This window comes from Schistocerca cancellata, chromosome 3 (assembly GCF_023864275.1).
Source record: "Schistocerca cancellata isolate TAMUIC-IGC-003103 chromosome 3, iqSchCanc2.1, whole genome shotgun sequence".
Taxonomy (NCBI): Eukaryota; Metazoa; Arthropoda; class Insecta; order Orthoptera; family Acrididae; genus Schistocerca; species Schistocerca cancellata.
Window position 1 is genome coordinate 396015471 of NC_064628.1, and position 17920 is coordinate 396033390.

Below are 17920 nucleotides of genomic sequence, written 5' to 3' on the forward strand. Positions count from 1 at the left end.
TAGCAAAGCTTTAAAAAAGAATAGAAAAAGTGAACTGTTTCTACGCAAAGTAAACGCATTTATCCCCAGTTGCCCATTGCTCAGAACTAAGATCAACGTGAAGCTATACATAATACGTCCCGCTATTTAAACAACTGCTACAATCAGTTCTTGCTAAGACTATTTCCGAAATTGGTGTAAGACACTGAAATATAAGTCACCTTTCCAGGTTCGAACCTGTGACCTCTATACCCGCACTAAGATTTGCCAAAAAAAAAGAAAGAAAAAGTGGTTTGAGTCGTAGTTCGTGACTAATAGTCGACAGTCAAGTTATAATATACAGATCCATTTGCGACTGTAGTACAATTCCTTAGTTTTGAGCGAGTTTAATAACGCACATATCGCCGCTGTAAACCGGTGGAGCATAAACGCATTAACTTTCGGAAGGTTTGCACTATCAGCGTTTAGAAAATTTCTTACTATTGTCACTTAAAACTTGTAATTACGTCTTCCGTCATTAAATAGCAAAGCTGTTTACGTAAAAATCTAGTAACTTCGACTAACATTCGTATAACACACATCAACTTCGTCTTACTCCTAGTCTGTGACGTCACGAGAGCTTCAGCCAATAAGTGAGTGTTTTCGACCACGTGATCAAATCGTGATATTTAATGTGATTTCTGAAAACTTCCCGGCGTATTTCTTCTTCATGTAATTTTCGGGTTTGCAGCCGGATCCCATCAAGATTCTGCCACGATATTTCGGCCCAGTGACCTCCGGCCATCAGTACTGCATCAGGTCTCTTCAGTACTTTGTCTACTCACCTGAGGATGACCGGGCGTCTCTGGGCCGAAATATCGCCGCAGATTGTTGATGGGATCTGGCTCCAAACCCGAAAATTACTGGAAGTGATATTTAATGATTTTTAAGCTTTAATATTATATAAATAAGATATATTTCGTGAGAATATTGGCCGTAAACGCCATCTGAATGTTATAATCATTCAGAATAACAACAGTCCGAACCATATTTTTAACACTGGAAAATAGTCTATTGTTCTTTTCGCGTACCAGTTTACGAATCGAACAGGAATAGGAGGAAAGTTGTCAGATGTACCCATAGCCATGTACCGCAAGACTGCCTGTGGAGTATTGATGTAGATGTAGAAATTATGTTTTTTTGTTGCTGAACGAAATTTCCAGTTTGGTTACTTTTTCTCGAAACTTGTACTATTCCTTTCACAAGTTACATAATTCCACGTTCTGGACTCTGTTTTATGACAACTGTTTTGTAATGAAGCGTTACATTGTTCAGCAAACATTTCGATATCCTTAATCGACTTTGAGTCGACCAGGAATCGTTGTGCACAGCGAACGTGGACCATAAGGAAGGACAGGCACACAGCAGTCAGTCGCAATTCCATTAGTTTTTATTACTCTTGCAAATCCAGATTTCGGCTATAAATAGCGTCACACTTCAACAGAGGTGCAGCGGTTCCTGTCACCGTATGTTCTTACGAGTGTATAGGCAGAAGGTTGAAATTTCTATTTAGTTTCTACGTAAGCTTGTTTGTACAAAATTCTCTTGATGTACTATCTGTTTAACTCAATATAAAAGTCTGAGCTTTCGGCAATATAAACAACTTACCTACTTACTGACCCTACGACTTATGTTAGAAAATAGATTAAGGAAAGGCAAACATACGTTTCTAGCATTTGTAGACTTAGAAAAAGCTTTTGAAAATGTTGACTGGAATACTACCTTTCAAATTCTGAAGGTGGCAGGGGTAAAATACAGGGAGCGAAAGGCTATTTACAATTTGTACAGAAACCAGATGGCAGTTATAAGAGTCGAGGGGCATGAAAGGGAAGCAGTGGTTGGTAGGGAGTGAGACAGGGTTGTAAAATGGTTCAAATGGCTCTGAGCACTGTGGGACTCAACTACTGTGGTCATAAGTCCCCTAGAACTTAGAACTACTTAAACCTAACTAACCTAAGGACATCACACACGTCCATGCCCGAGGCAGGATTCGAACCTGGGACCGTAGCGGTCGTGCGGTTCCAGACTGTAGCGCCTTTAACCGCTCGGCCACTGCGGCCGGCGACAGGGTTGTAGCCTATCCCCGATGTTATTCAATCTGTATATTGAGCAAGCAATAAAGGAAACAAAAGAAAAGTTCGGAGTAGGTATTAAAATCCAGGGAGAAGAAATAAAAACTTTGAGGTTCGCCGGTGACATTGTAATTCTGTCAGAGACAGCAAAGGACTTGGAAGAGCAGTTGAATGGAATGGACAGTGTCTTGAATGGAGGGTTTAAGATGAACATCAACAAAAGCAAAACGAGGATAATGGAGTGTAGTCGAATTAAGTCGGGTGATGCTGAGGAAATTAGATTAGGAAATGAGACGCTTAAAGTAGTAAATGAGTTTTGCTATTTGGGGAACAGAATAACTGATGATGGTCGAAGTAGAGAGTATATAAAATGTAGACTGGCAACTGTAAGGCAAGCATTTCTGAAGAAGAGGAGTTTGTTAACATCGTGTATAGATTTAAGTGACAGGAAGTCGTTTCTGAAAGTATTTGTATGGAGTGTAGCCATGTATGAAAGTGAAACATGGACGATAAATAGTTTAGACAAGAAGAGAATAGAAACTTTCGAAATGTGGTGTTACAGAAGAATGCTGAAGATTATATGGGTAGATCACATAACTAATGAGAAGGTATTGAATAGAATTGGAGAGAAGAGAAATTTGTGGCACAAGTTGACTAGAGGAAGGGATCGGTTGGTAGGACCTATTCTGAGACATCAAGGGATCACCAATTTAGTACTGGAGGGCAGCGTGGAGGGTAAAAATCGTAGAGGGAGACCAAGAGATGAATACACTAAACAGATTTTGAAGGATGTAGGTTGCAGTAGGTACTGGGAGATGAAGAACTTTGCACAGGATAGACTAGCATGGAGAGCTGTATCAAAGCAGTCTCTGGACTGAAGACCATAACAACAACAACAACCTCCGTCAGGCAAGCAAGACACTGTCGAAGAATTAAGGGACTCCGACTCCGTTACTTCTTTGCCGGTCAGCTGCTTTTCTAACGAAGACAAGTGGGGGACATTGCCAAAAGCTCAGCTTTTTACTGAAAGTTTACGCGACAGCTGCACCGACAACGTTTAACGGGACAAATCGGTCGTTGAAGGCTTTGTGCTTTAATCGCAGTTAGTGAGTTGACATGACAGCATTTACGTGATGTTGAGTGTACTACATTTTCACAACTTGCTGGCTACGCTACACGTCTCGGAATGCCATGTACCTGCAGAGTTCGCCTTTGAGTGTACTCACCGCGGTGAATTGGCCCACACGACCGGCGGCGACGGCAGCGAGATAAGCAGCAGAGTCAACGCCAGCAGGTGCGGCGCTGGCGGGGCCGGCGCCATCGCGAACTGTCAGCAACCTGCAAGAAGTCAGCGAGTCAGCACCCACTGCTCAGACGACAGTGCACCGCCGCTGCGAACTGGCGAGAGCAGCAAACACGTCCACACTGCTGCTACTCGGCGGTAGGGGCTTGATCTACATCCATATTTCTTCTATGTCTACATACATAAAACTCAAGCTACTCTACAGTGCATGCTGGAGGGTAGATCGAACTAACACTACCTACGCTTCCAACATTCCCGGGTGTTCTGCCGGATGCAATAATAAAAAAAAAATGGTTCAAATGGCTCTGAGCACTATGGGACTCAACTGCTGAGGTCATTAGTCCCCTAAAACTTAGAACTAGTTAAACCTAACTAACCTAAGGACATCACAAACATCCAAGCCCGAGGCAGGATTCGAACCTGCGACCGTAGCGGTCTCGCGGTTCCAGACTGCAGCGCCTTTAACCGCACGGCCACTTCGGCCGGCTCCGGATGCAATCGTCGAAGGTCCACGATATTTCAGGGAACAACCGTTCCGCCATCATCAGGTGGCACTGATAGTCACATGACGATGGCGCAAAAGTTGTTCGTCGAAATATCGTGGACCTTCGACGATTGCATCTGGTAGTTTTTCCTAGAACCTTTGAAGCATCATATACGCCGGGAAATCCTCAGATGGCAACGTTATCTACTTCCTGTCCTACTTCATCCGCGTGTCGTCTAGGAGAACTACTGAATTTTTCTCGCAAGTCTTGCACTTTATTCGCAGTATTCCTGTGTGGTGGAGTCGACGCATGATCGATTTGGTATCATAATTACTTGGGGTGGGATTCGCGTGCTGCCACTAGGGATCCACGTTGACGTAAGAGCAAACGCGCCGTCTGCCTGCGTAAACTACACATGTCAAAAAAAGTTTTGCATCATCTCGGTTTCGAGAGTTCTGGAACGTGTACAGAAAATTGGAATAGAATAGATCAACATAAACATCAATCCCGCCCTTTTTATTGCTCATGAAAGCCCCACATTGCACTTTGTACCACCAGAGCTCCAAGCGCTAATAGAAAGCACTGATGCTCAAATCGTTATAGGCACCGAGAGGTGGCTAAAGCCGGGTATAAGTTCAGTCGAAATTTTTGCGAAGAACCTAACGGTGTTCCGAAAAGATAGGCTAAACACGGTTGGCGGTGGCGTGTTTGTTGCTGTTAGAAGTAGTTTAACTTGTCGCGAAATTGAAGTAGATATTTCCTGTGAGTTAGTATGGGCAGAGGTCATTGTTGGCAACCGGAATAAAATAATAATTGGATCCTTCTACCGACCTCCCAGTTCAGATGATACAGTTTCTGAAAGATTCAAAGAAAACTTGAGTTTGATTTCAAACACGTACCCGACGCATACGATAATAGTTGGTGGTGACTGTAATTTACCCTCGATATGTAGGCGAAAATAAATGGTTAATTCCGGAGGTACGTATAAAATATCATTCGAAATTGTGCTAAACGACTTCTCTGAAAATTATTTCGAGCAGTTAGTTCATGAGCCCACGTGAATAGCAAACGTTGTGAAAACACATTTGACCTCTTAGCAACAAACAATCCTGAGTTAATAACGAGCATCAAAATCGATATAGGGTTTAGTGAACACAGGGTTGTCGTAGCGAGATTGAATATTGTAATCCCCAAATCCTCGAAAAATAAACGAAAAATATACCTATTCATAAAAGCTGATAAAAATTCCCTTGACACCTTCCTGAGAGACAATGCCACTCATTCTAAATTAATAATATAAGTGTAGACCAGATGTGGCTTAAATTCAAAGAAATAGTATCGGAAGCAATTGTGAGGTTTATACCAAATAAACTAACAAACGACGGAGCTGATCCTCCTTGGTACACAAAACGAGCTAGAACACTGTTGCAGAAACAACAAAACAAACATGCGAAATTTAAACAGACGCAAAATCCCCAAGATTGGCGATCCTTTACAGAAGATCGAAACTTAGCGCCGAGTTCAATGCGAGACGCCACCGAGTTCAATGCGAGACGCCTATTAAGTTTCCACAACGAAACTTTGTCTCGAAACCTGGCAGAAAATCCAAAGATATTCTGGTCGTATGTGAAATATGCAAGCGGTAAGAAACAATCAATGCCTTTTCTGCGCGATAACAATGGAGATACTATCGAAGACAGTGCTGCCAAAGCAGATTTACTAAACACAGCCTTCCGAAATGCCTTCACAAAAGAAGATGAAGTAAATATTCAAGAATTCGAATCGAGAACAGCTGCCAACATGAGTAACGTAGAAGTAAATATCCTCGGAGTAGTGAAGCAACTCAGATCACTTAATAAAAGCAAGTCTTCTGGTCCAGACTGTATACCAATTAGGTTCCTTTCGGAGTATGCTGATGCATTAGCTCCATACTTAACAATCATATACAACCGTTCGCTCGACGAAAGATCCGTACCCAAAGACGGGAAAGTTGCACAGGTCACACCAATATTCAAGAAAGGCAGTAGTAGTAATCCACTAAATTACAGGCCCATATCGTTAACGTCGATATGCAGCAGGATTTTAGAACATATATTGTGTTCGAACATTATGAATTACCTCGAAGTAAACGGTCTATTGATATACAGTAAACATGGGTTTAGAAAACATCGTTCTTGTGAAACACAACTAGCTCTTTATTCACATGAAGTGCTAAGTGCTATTGACAAGGGATTTCAGATCGATTCCGTATTCCTGGATTTCCGGAAGGCTTTTGACACTGTACCACACAAGCGCCTCGTAGTAAAATTGCGTGCTTATGGAATATCGTCTCAGTTATGTGACTGGATTTGTGATTTCCTGTCAGAGAGGTCACAGTTCGTAGTAATTGACGGAAAGTTGTTGACACCGACCTGCATAGGGCGGTACGATCACCACGATAAAATAAGGGAAATCAGAGCTCGTACGGAAAGATATAGGTGTTCATTCTTTCCGCGGGCTATACGAGATTGGAATAATAGAGAATTGTGAAGGTGGTTCGATGAACCCTCTACCAAGCACTTAAATGTGATTTGGAGAGTGTCCATGTAGATGTAGATGTAGATACAGCAAGGCCTTCAGAATTGGTGGTCCACTGCTGTACACACCAGTACCTCTAATACCCAGTAACACATCCTCTTGCATTGATGGAAGCCTGTATTCGTCGTGGCATAATATCCTAAAGTTCATCAAGGCGCTGTTGGTCCAGATTGTTCCACTCCTCAACGGCGATTCGGCGTAGATCCCTCAGAGTGGTTGGTGGGCCACGTTGTCCATAAACAGCCCTTTTCAATCTATCCCAGGCATGTTCGATAAGGTTCATGTCTGGAAACATGCTGGCCACTCTATTCGAGCGATGTCGTTATCCTGAAGGAAATCATTCATAAGATTTGCACGATGGGGGCGCGAATTGTCGTCCATGAAGACGAATGCCTCGACAATATGCTGCCGATATGGTTGCACAATTGGTCGGAGGCTGGCATTCACGTATCGTACAGTTGTTAAGGGGCCTTTAATAACCACCAGCGGCTTACGTCGGCCTCACATAATGCCACCCCAAAACAGCAGGGAACCTCCACCTGCACACGTTGGACGGTGCGTCTAAGGCATTCAACCTGACCGGGTTGCCTAAACACTCTCCGACGATTTTCTGGTTAAATGCATATGGGTCACTCATCGGTGAAGAGAACGTGATGCCAGTCCTTAGCGATCCATTCGGCATGTTGTTGAGCCCATCTGTACTGCGCTGCATGGTGTCGAGGTTGCAAATATGGACCTCGCCATGGACGTCGGGAGTGAAGTTGCGCATCATGCAGCCTATTGCGCACAGTTTGAGTCGTAACACGACGTCCTGCGGCTGCACGAAAAGCATTATTCAAAGTGGTAGCGTTGCTGTCAGGGTTCCTCCGAGCCATAATCCGTAGGTAGCGACCATCCACTGCAGTAGTCGCCCTTGGGCAGCCTGAGTGAGGCATGGCATCGATAGTTCCTGTCTCTCTGTATCTCCTCCATGTCGGAACAACGTCGCATTCGTTCTCTCCGAGACGCCTGAACACTTCCCTTGCTGAGAGCCCTTTCTGACACAAAGTAATAATGCGGACCCGATCTAACAGAGGTATTGAGCGACTAGGCATGGTTGAACTACAGACAACACGAGGCGTGTACCTCCTACCTGGTGGAATGACAGGAACTGATCGGCTGTCGGACCCCCTCTGTCATCTCTGAACAGTCAAAGGAACTGTGTCTGTGATGAAAATGAAATGATCATGTGGCATTGTTGGACCTGATGTCCCATTCGGGTTCGGCCGCCAAGTGCAAGTCTTATTTCATTCGGCACCACACTGGGCGACTTTCGGCCGATGATGGAATGATGATGAGCACAATACAACACCCAGTCCACAAGCGGAGAATATCTACTACCCGGCCAGGAATCGAGCCTGGGCTCAGTGCATGGGAGACAAAGACGTTACCACCCAGCTAAGCAGGCGGACTGTCTCTGTAATACAACGTCCACAGTCGACGTCTATCTTCAAGAGTTCTGGAGCCGTGCGGGATTAGCCGAGCGGTCTTAAGCGCTGCAGTCATGGACTGTGCGGCTGGTCCTGGCGGAGGTTCGATTCCTTCCTCGGGCATGTGTGTGTGTGTCTGTCCTTAGGATAATTTAGGCTCAGTAGTGAGTAAGCTTAGGGACTGATGACATTAGCAGTTAAGTCCCATAAGATTTCACACATATTTGAACATTTTTTTCAGGAGTTCTGGGAACCGGGGTGATGCAAAACTTTTTTTATGCGTGTGTATCTGCTGCGTTTCTGTGCTCTAACCGCTTCAAAGGGTTCAGTCTCTGTTGATTCCTCATGTACAGGGGACATCGGCTGGTGAAGTAATTGTCAATGTCAGTGAAACTACTACCATTTACTGGAAGTCACCACCATTTCTTATTCAAAGTGACGTAAAAGGTTTTGTTAAGGTACAGCTTCCAAGCACGAGAGCAGTGCTCAGCTTATTTGTTGACACGTTTTAAATAAAGCATTTTGAAGCAATAGAGATCTTATTCAAACTACGAGGCCAGAAAAGTAGAACCCAGTAACTAGTTTAATCTATTATACGATATTTTGATTTATATAAATTAAGTCAAATATCTACAACAATACATCGATAATTTTCAAAATACTTTGCCTACACATAGTCCGATTTGATTTTTGAAGTAATTTTTGTTCTTGTATGTGTTGCACCCTGCTGTCCTCATGCCATCTCTGTTGGATAAATATACACTCCTGGAAATGGAAAAAAGAACACATTGACACCGGTGTGTCAGACCCACCATACTTGCTCCGGACACTGCGAGAGGGCTGTACAAGCAATGATCACACGCACGGCACAGCGGACACACCAGGAACCGCGGTGTTGACCGTCGAATGGCGCTAGCTGCGCAGCATTTGTGCACCGCCGCCGTCAGTGTCAGCCAGTTTGCCGTGACATACGGAGCTCCATCGCAGTCTTTAACACTGGTAGCATGCCGCGACAGCGTGGACGTGAACCGTATGTGCAGTTGACGGACTTTGGGCGAGGGCGTATAGTGGGCATGCGGGAGGCCGGGTGGACGTACCGCCGAATTGCTCAACACGTGGGACGTGAGGTCTCCACAGTACATCGATGTTGTCGCCAGTAGTCGGCGGAAGGTGCACGTGCCCGTCGACCTGGGACCGGACCGCAGCGACGCACGGATGCACGCCAAGACCGTAGGATCCTACGCAGTGCCGTAGGGGACCGCACCGCCACTTCCCAGCTGTTGCTCCTGGGGTATCGGCGAGGACCATTCGCAACCGTCTCCATGAAGCTGGGCTACGGTCCCGCACACCGTTAGGGCGTCTTCCGCTCACGCCCCAACATCGTGCAGCCCGCCCCCAGTGGTGTCGCGACAGGCGTGAATGGAGGGACGAATAGAGACGTGTCGTCTTCAGCGATGAGAGTCGCTTCTGTCTTGGTGCCAATGACGGTCGTATGCGTGTTTGGCGCCGTGCAGGTGAGCGCCACAATCAGGACTGCATACGACCGAGGCACACAGGGCCAACACCCGGCATCATGGTGTGGGGAGCGATCTCCTACACTGGCCGTACACCACTGGTGATCGTCGAGGGGACACTGAATAGTGCACGGTACATCCAAACCGTCATCGAACCCATCGTTCTACCATTCCTAGACCGGCAAGGGAACTTGCTGTTCCAACAGGACAATGCACGGCCTCATGTATCCCGTGCCACCCAACGTGCTCTAGAAGGTGTAAGTCAACTACCCTGGCCAGCAAGATCTCCGGATCTGTCCCCCATTGAGCATGTTTGGAACTGGATGAAGCGTCGTCTCACGCGGTCTGCACGTCCAGCACGAACGCTGGTCCAACTGAGGCGCCAGGTGGAAATGGCATGGCAAGCCGTGGTTCCACAAGACTACATCCAGCATCTCTACGATCGTCTCCATGGGAGAATAGCAGCCTGCATTGCTGCGAAAGGTGAATATACACTGTACTAGTGCCGACATTGTGCATGCTCTGTTGCCTGTGTCTATGTGCCTGTGGTTCTGTCAGTGTGATCATGTGATGTATCTGACCCCAGGAATGTGTCAATAAAGTTTCCCCTTCCTGGGACAATGAATTCACGGTGTTCTTATTTCAATTTCCAGGAGTGTAGTATAAACATCGTTTTCATCCGAACAGAAACGGAAATCATCGGGAGATTCGTTTTTAATTTTAATGCTTTAAATTTTCTGTAAAATTCGCTTACAGTGTATTTTGAAATTTCTTATACTATAAGTTGAATGAAAAGACACATGGTATAAGTATGACGTATACACTACTGGCCATTAAAATTGCTACACCAAGAAGAAATGCAGATGATAAACGGGTATTCAGTGGAAAATGTATTATACTAGAACTGACATGTGGTTACATTTTCACGCAATTTGGGTGCATAGATCTTGAGAAATCAGTACCCATAACAACCAACTCTGGCCGTAATAACGGCCTTGATACGAATGGGCATTGAGTCAGAGCTTGGATGGCGTGTACAGCTACAGCTGCCCATACAGCTTCAACACGATACCACAGTCCATCAAGAGTAGTGACTGGCGTATTGTGACGAGCCTGTTACTCGGCCACCATTGACCAGAAGTTTTCAATTGGTGAGAGATCAGGAGAATGTGCTGGCCAGGGCAGCAGTCGAACATTTTCTGTATCCAGAAAGGCCTGTACAGGACCTCCAGCATGCGGTCGTGCATTATCCTGCTGAAATGTAGGGTTTTGCATGAATTGAATGAAGGGTACGGCCACGGGTCGTATCACATCCGAAATGTAACGTCCACTGTTCAAAATGCCGTCACACATCTGAAATGAAACGTCAATGCGAACAAGAAGTGGCCGAGACGTGTAACTAATGGCACCCCATACCATCACGCCGGGTGATACGTCAGTATGGCGATGACGAATACACGCTTCCAATGTGCGTTCACAGCGATGTCACCAAACACGGAGGCGACCATCATGATGCTGTAAACAGAACCTGTATTCATCCGAAAAAATGACGTTTTGCCATTCGTGCACCTAGATTCGTCGTTGAGTACACCATCGCAGGCGCTCCTGTCTGTGATGCAGCGTCAAGGGTAGCCGCAGCCATGATCTCCGAGCTGAGAGTCCATGCTGCAGCAAACGTTGTCGAACTGTTCGTGCAGATGATTGTTGTCTTGCAAACCGTCCCCGTCTGTTGACTCAGTGATCGAGACGTGGCTGCACGATCCGTTACAGCCATGCGGATAAGATGCCTGTCATACCCGACTGCTAGTGATACGATGCCGTTGGGATCCGTCACGGCGTTCCGTATTACCCTCCTCAACCCACTGATTTCATATTCTGCTAACAGTCATTGGATCTCGACCAACGCGAGCAGCAATGTCGCGATACGATAAACCGCAATCGCGATAGACTACAATCCGACGTTTATCAAATTCGGAAACGTGATGGTACGAATTTCTCCGCCGTACACGAGGTATCACAACAACGTTTCACCAGGCAACGCCGGTCAACTGCTGTTAGTGTATGAGAAATCGGTTGGAAACTTTTCTCATGTCAGCACGTTGTAGGTGTCGCCACCGGCGCCAACCTTGTGTGAATGCTCTGAAAAGCTAATCATTTGGATATCACAGCATCCTGTTCCTGTTGGTTAAATTTCCCGTCTGTAGCACGTCATCTTCGTGGTGTAGCAGTAGTGGAGGATGGCTGCGGTACCGTTGTCCACAATTACAAAACAATCTGCCTCAAGTGAAGACGCAACGCGAAGCCTTTCTGAACCACTGAAAGCTTCAGTAATGATCAATAGTAGTTATTTCCTTTTCTAGTGTTGTAGCTGTGTACATCAGTATTGTCCTGAAATCGTGATGGATTATTTATGAAGAATTTCATTGGACGGTACACATACTGTGATCGAGCAGTGAACTTGTCCATCTCCCTGAAGAGGCGTCAAAGACAAAAGACCATTCATTATTCTCATTGGTCGCTTTTGCGCATTCCATATTTTCTTCCTCAAGAGGTGGGTTACTCTGGAAAACTATCCTGTAAGACAGTAATGAGAGGAAATATTCAAAGAGTGTTAAGGTGTTCATCCGTTTTTTCTAAAACTATTACACTGAAGCCTGGTACAGGCATGCGTAGCCAAAAAGAGAGATATGTAAGGAGGCAGAAGACGACGCTGCGGTCGGCAACGCCTATATAAGACAACAAGTGTTAGATAGGTTACTGCTGCTACAACTGCAGGTTATCAAGATCTGAGTAAGTTGGAACGTGGTGTTATAGTCAGCGCACCAGCGAAGGGACACAGCATCTCCGAGGTAGCGATGAAGTGGGGTTTTCCCAGACGACCATTTCGTGAGTGTACCGTGAATATCAGGAATCCGGTAAAACATCAAATCCCAGACATCGCTGCGGCCGGAAGAAGATCCTGCAAGAATGGGACCAACGACGACCGAAGAGAATCGTTCAACGTGACAGAAGTGCAATACTTCCGCAAAATGTTGCAGATTTCAATGGTGGCGTATCAGCAAGTGTCAGCCTGCGAACCATTCAACGAAACAGCATCGATATGGCCTTTCGTAGCCGAAGGTCACTCGTGTACCCTTGATGACTGCACGACACAAAGCTTTACGCTTCGCTTGGGCCCGTCAACATCGACATTGGACTGTTGCTGACTGGAAACATGCTGACTGATCGGACGAGTCTCGTTTCAGATTATATCGAGCGGATGAACGTGTATGGGTATGGAGAGAACTTCATGAATCCATGGACCCTCCATGTCAGCAGGGGACTGTTCTAGCTGGTGGAGGCTCCGTAATTTTGTGGGGCGTGTGCAGTTGGATTGATATGGGAGCCATGGTACGTCTAGATACGACTCTGACAGGTGACACATACCTAAGCATTCTGTCTGATCACCTGCACCTGTTCATGTCCATTGTGAATTCAGACGGACTTGGACAATTCCAGCAGGACAATGCCACACTCCAAACGTCCAGAATTGCTACAGAGTGGCTCCACGAACACTCTTCTGATTTTAAACACTTCCGCTCGCCACGGAGCTTCCCAATCAGGAACATTATTGAGCATATTTAGTATTGTGTCTCACTGTTTAGAGGCACAAAATGCGTGGGTGTTTTCAGCTCGTTACTAAATGCAAATAAGTAGGAGGCCGAGTTGATAGGAACTGAAGGAGTCCAGGTTGCATAATATGCGGTACGACACCCTGTTAGAGAGAAGGATTATTATTCAAGAAACAGTTTTTAGGACTGCAACTACGGCTATAACTAATACAACATATTCTCAGGGACTAAGCCTGATGGGCCCTCCTCAGAGAATCAAGGCAAATATTACAGAACTGGCTGAGGGCCGATATGAAAGTGCGTCAGCCTAGGTTGAAATCTAGCTAAGAAGTGAACGAGGCACACTCCAGTCCCGTCGAGCTGCACAGCCCGCTAGAGTGCGCTGTGCTCGGCAGACGACGGGCTGCCAACCTTGTGCTGGCGCGGCGTTGTAGTAGTATCTGTGGCAACGACATTTAGGATGCCTTGCAACGTGAGATCTCCAACCCGTCGTACTCTTACGCCTTTATGGACAGCCCTGCAGGAGTCATGGCGTCAACCGCCTTGAGACGTTACTCGAGTCCATGCCACGTCGTTTTGCGGTACTTACGCGTGCTCTCTGGGGCCCTACACGATATTAGGCCGGTGTACCAGTTTCTTTGGCTGTTCAGTGTATATGAAAATCAGTTCTTGGTGATCTTGGTTGTGCGACTAGGTCAGCAGAATGTTTCTCATAGTTTAAGTATTCATCGTTGAGTACATTCACAAATTAGCGTCATCCCATCCTAATTGGCTTATAGCCATACAAGGCTGTAACGTCGGAGTGGATGTGGTAAATAGTCCGCCTCCTACCAGTTGGCGAGCAGCATTGGCCAGAGATAATTATGCGGTGCTGTGTACGAGCTGTGGAGCAAAGTCCGCTCAGTGACGTCACTCGTATTAACCCCCCCCCCCCATTCCTGCTGCCGTCTTTTGAGCCGGATATGGCCTCCACAGCCTAGAGACGCGTACAGCGAAGATTAATTACGAGACCCAGACTCACTCAGTTCGTTACGTCGTTTCGTAATCCATTGCGCAACCAGCTGTGCTGCACAGTTGCCCAGGGAATGCGGCAAGAACAGCTGACTGTCGACGGTGAGGTCAACTGGGAGGAAAGATCTCGGCTGCCCTGGGAGAGCTTCTTTTACATTTACCTCCAGAGTCTGCAAACCACCATCCAGTGCTTGGCCGAGGGCAGTTCTCTACGTGAATTATTTTCCCCCTTTCCTGCCCCACTCGGTATTACAAGAGGTGGACAAAAATCTAGAAAGATCATAAACATAATACACTACTGGCCATTAAAGTTGCTACACCAAGAACAAATACAGATGATAAACGGGTTTCATTGGACAAATATATTATACTAGAACTGACATGTGGTTACATTTTCACGCAATTTGGGTGCATAGATCCTGAAAAATCAGTACCCAGAACAACCACCTCTGGCCGTAATAACGGCCTTGATACACCTGGGCATTGAGTCAAACAGAGCTTGGATGGCGTGTACAGGTACAGCTGCAGATGCAGCTTCAACACGATACAACAGTTCATCAAGAGTGGTGACTGGCGTATTGTGACGAGCCAGTTGCTCGGCCACCATTGACCAGACGTTTTCAATTGGAGAGAGATCTGGAGAATGTGCTGGCCAGGGCAGCAGTCGACAGTTTCTGTATCCAGAAAGGCCCGTACAGGACCTCCAGCATGCGGTCGTGCATTATCCTGCTGAAATGTAGGGTTTCGCAGGAATTGAATGAAGGGTACAGCCACGGGTCGTATCACATCTGAAATGTAACGTCCACTGTTCAAAGTGCCGTCAATGCGAACAATAGGTGACCGAGACGTGTAACCAATGACACCCCCATACCATCACGGCCGGTGATAAGCCAGTATGGCGATGACGAATACACGCTTCCAATGTGCGTTCACCGCGATATCGCAAAACACGGATGCGACCATCATGATGCTGTAAACAGAACCTGCATTCATCCGAAAAAAATGACGTTTTGCCATTCGTGCACCCAGGTTCGTCGCTGAGTACACCATCGCAGGCGCTCCTGTCTGTGATGCAGCGTCAAGGGTAACCACAGCTATGATCTCCGAGCTGATAGTCCATGCTGCTGCAAACGTCGTCGAACTGTTCGTGCATATGGTTGTTGTCATGCAAACGTCCGCATCTGTTGACTCAGTGATCGAGACGTGGCTGCACGATCCGTGGCTGCCTGTCATCTCGACTGCTAGTGATACGAGGCCGTTGGGATCCAGCACGACGTTCCGTATTACGCTCCTGAACCCACCGATTCCATGTTCTGATAACAGTCATTGGATCTCGACCAACGCGAGCAGAAATGTCGCCATACGATAACCGCAATCGCGATAGGCTACAATCCGACTTTTATCAAAGTCGAAAACGTGATGGTACGCATTTATCCTCCTTACATGAGGCATCACGACAACGTTTCACCAGGTAACGCCGGTCAACTGCTGTTTGTGTATGAGAAATGGGTTGGAAACTTTCCTCGTGTCAGCACGTTGTAGATGTCGCCACCGGCGCCAACCTAGTGTGAATGCTCTGAAAAGCTAATCATTTGCATAATACGGCATCTTCTTCCTGTCGGTTAAATTTCACGTCTGTAGCACGTCATCTTCGTGGTGCAGCAATTTTAATGGCCAGTAGTGTACATTAAAATCCGTAATACGATGCAGGAAACCCATTGGCATTCAAAACAAGATCCAGTCGTCTCGGAATTGTTGAATATAGATTGGTTTCAAAGGAAACATAAATACAGGACCTGTATAGTTTTCAAGGGAATCTTATATTCTTAATGCAAAACAGCGCCAAGTTCAGGTATCAGAGACGGAGGTAGATAGCGATTACGCAACCTTCTGTCCGAACGCACCAATGATATTAACTCATTAATACTGATGTCTGGTTACTGTGATGGCCGGCGGCTATGCAACATTTCATCCTCGTGTTCACATAACCAGTCCTGGACGGTCGAGCTGTGTAAACAGGCTCCCTATCGTCTTGGAACACTGTATCACCATTGGGAAACAGACATTGTTCCATGGAACAAATCTGATCAGCCAAAATGGTGTCACAATCCCTGGCCGTAATGCGACGTTGGACTATGGACTTGGACTATGGATTACTACGAACTGACTGCCGAAATCATTGCCAAACCCCCAGCCATGTTTCACTTTTGGGACGTAAATATGGCCAGAAGTAGTAAACACTGTGAGACGAGACTCATTGACCAAAATACTCTCCTCCAATGTCCCACTGTCAGGTTTGATAGCTTCAGCAGAACGTTTTCCTCTTACGGCCATCATCAGTGATTGGTTTAGGAATTTCACTTCGGTCTGCAATTCGCAGCTTACGGAGCACACTTTCTGTTGTTTTGGCGCTGACAGCGTTCGCGGGTGCGAGATTAAGCTCAGGAGTGATTTTTCCATCTGTCGCCGAGCGTGGCAGCCGCGCGGTCTTGGGCGCCTTGCCACGGTTCGCGCGGCTCCCTCCGGTGGAGGTTCGAGTCCTCCCTCGGGCATGGGTGTGTGTGTTGTCCTTAGCGTAACTTATTTGATGTTACACTAAGTAGTGTGTAAGTCTAGGGACCGATGGCGTCAGCCATTTGGTCCCATAGGAACTTAGCACGAATTTCCAAATTTCCATCTGTCGCCTCCTCCTTTTTGGTCACAATCCTCTTCATGACGGTATGTCACGATCACTCAACACACGACGTTTTTTCTCCGCTTTCCTTGTATGTGGCTTAAATCTTCGATACACAAAAACACTTCGGCTGCCTTGGTTACGCTGCTAGCCATAACACGTGCATGAACAATTTACCCAACGTTCGAATTCACTTACATCCAACATGATGCACACACAATTAAAAAGAACACTGTTCTCACCACGACTGACATTGGGGACGTACTGAGTGCATTACTCGGGTGCCATTTGTGGTCAAATACAACATCACAACCTGCAAGATTGGTCAGTTACCTGCACAGACGTTGACACATGTACACTAATGGCCATAAAAATTGCTACACCACGAAGATGACGTGCTACAGACGCGAAATTAAAACCGATAGAAAGAAGATGCTGTGATATGCAAATGATTAGCTTTTCAGAGCATTCACATAAGGTTGGCGCCGGTGGTGACACCTACAACGTGCTGACATGAGGAAAGTTTCCAACCGATTTCTCATACACAAACAGCAGTTGACCGGCGTTGCCTGGTGAAACGTTGTTGTGACGCCTCGTGTAAGGAGGAGAAATGCGTACCGTCACGTTTCCGACATTGATAAAGGTCGGATTGTAGCCTATCGCGATTGCGGTTTATCGTATCGCGACACTTCTGCTCGCGTTGGTTGAGATCCAATGACAGTTAACAGAAATGGAATCGGTGGGTTCGGGAAGGTCCCAACGGCCTCGTATCACTATCAGTCGAGATGACAGGCTTGTTATCCGCATGATTGTAACGGATCGTGCAGCCACATTTCGATCCCTGAGTCAACAGACGGGGAGGTTTGCAAGACAACAACCACCTGCACGAACAGTTTGACGGCGTTTGCAGCAGCATGGACTGTCAGCTTGGAGACCATGGCGGCGGTTACCCTTGACGTTACATCACAGACAGGAGCGCCTGCGATGGTGTTCTCAACGAGGAACCTGGGTGCACGAATGGCAAAACATCATTTTTTCCGGATGAATCCAGGTTCTGTTTACAGCATCATATTGGTCGCGTCCGTGTTTGGCGACATCGCGGTGAACGCACATTGGGAGCATGTATTCGTCATCGCCACACTGGCATATCACCCGGCGTGATGTTATGGGATGCCATTGGTTACAC

At 46.5% G+C, this 17920-nt stretch overlaps 1 protein-coding gene across 1 annotated transcript in view; it reads right to left on the bottom strand.

Moving 5' to 3' along the window:
* The window catches only part of LOC126175127 (chitooligosaccharidolytic beta-N-acetylglucosaminidase-like), a 336523-nt gene that overhangs the window by 162713 nt on the left and 155890 nt on the right, over positions 1–17920 (bottom strand). The window contains exon 2 of the mRNA XM_049921680.1: positions 3317–3428. Within this exon, the coding sequence (XP_049777637.1) occupies positions 3317–3411 (95 nt within the window). The 5' untranslated portion in view covers positions 3412–3428. The remainder of the gene's footprint in view (positions 1–3316; positions 3429–17920) is intronic.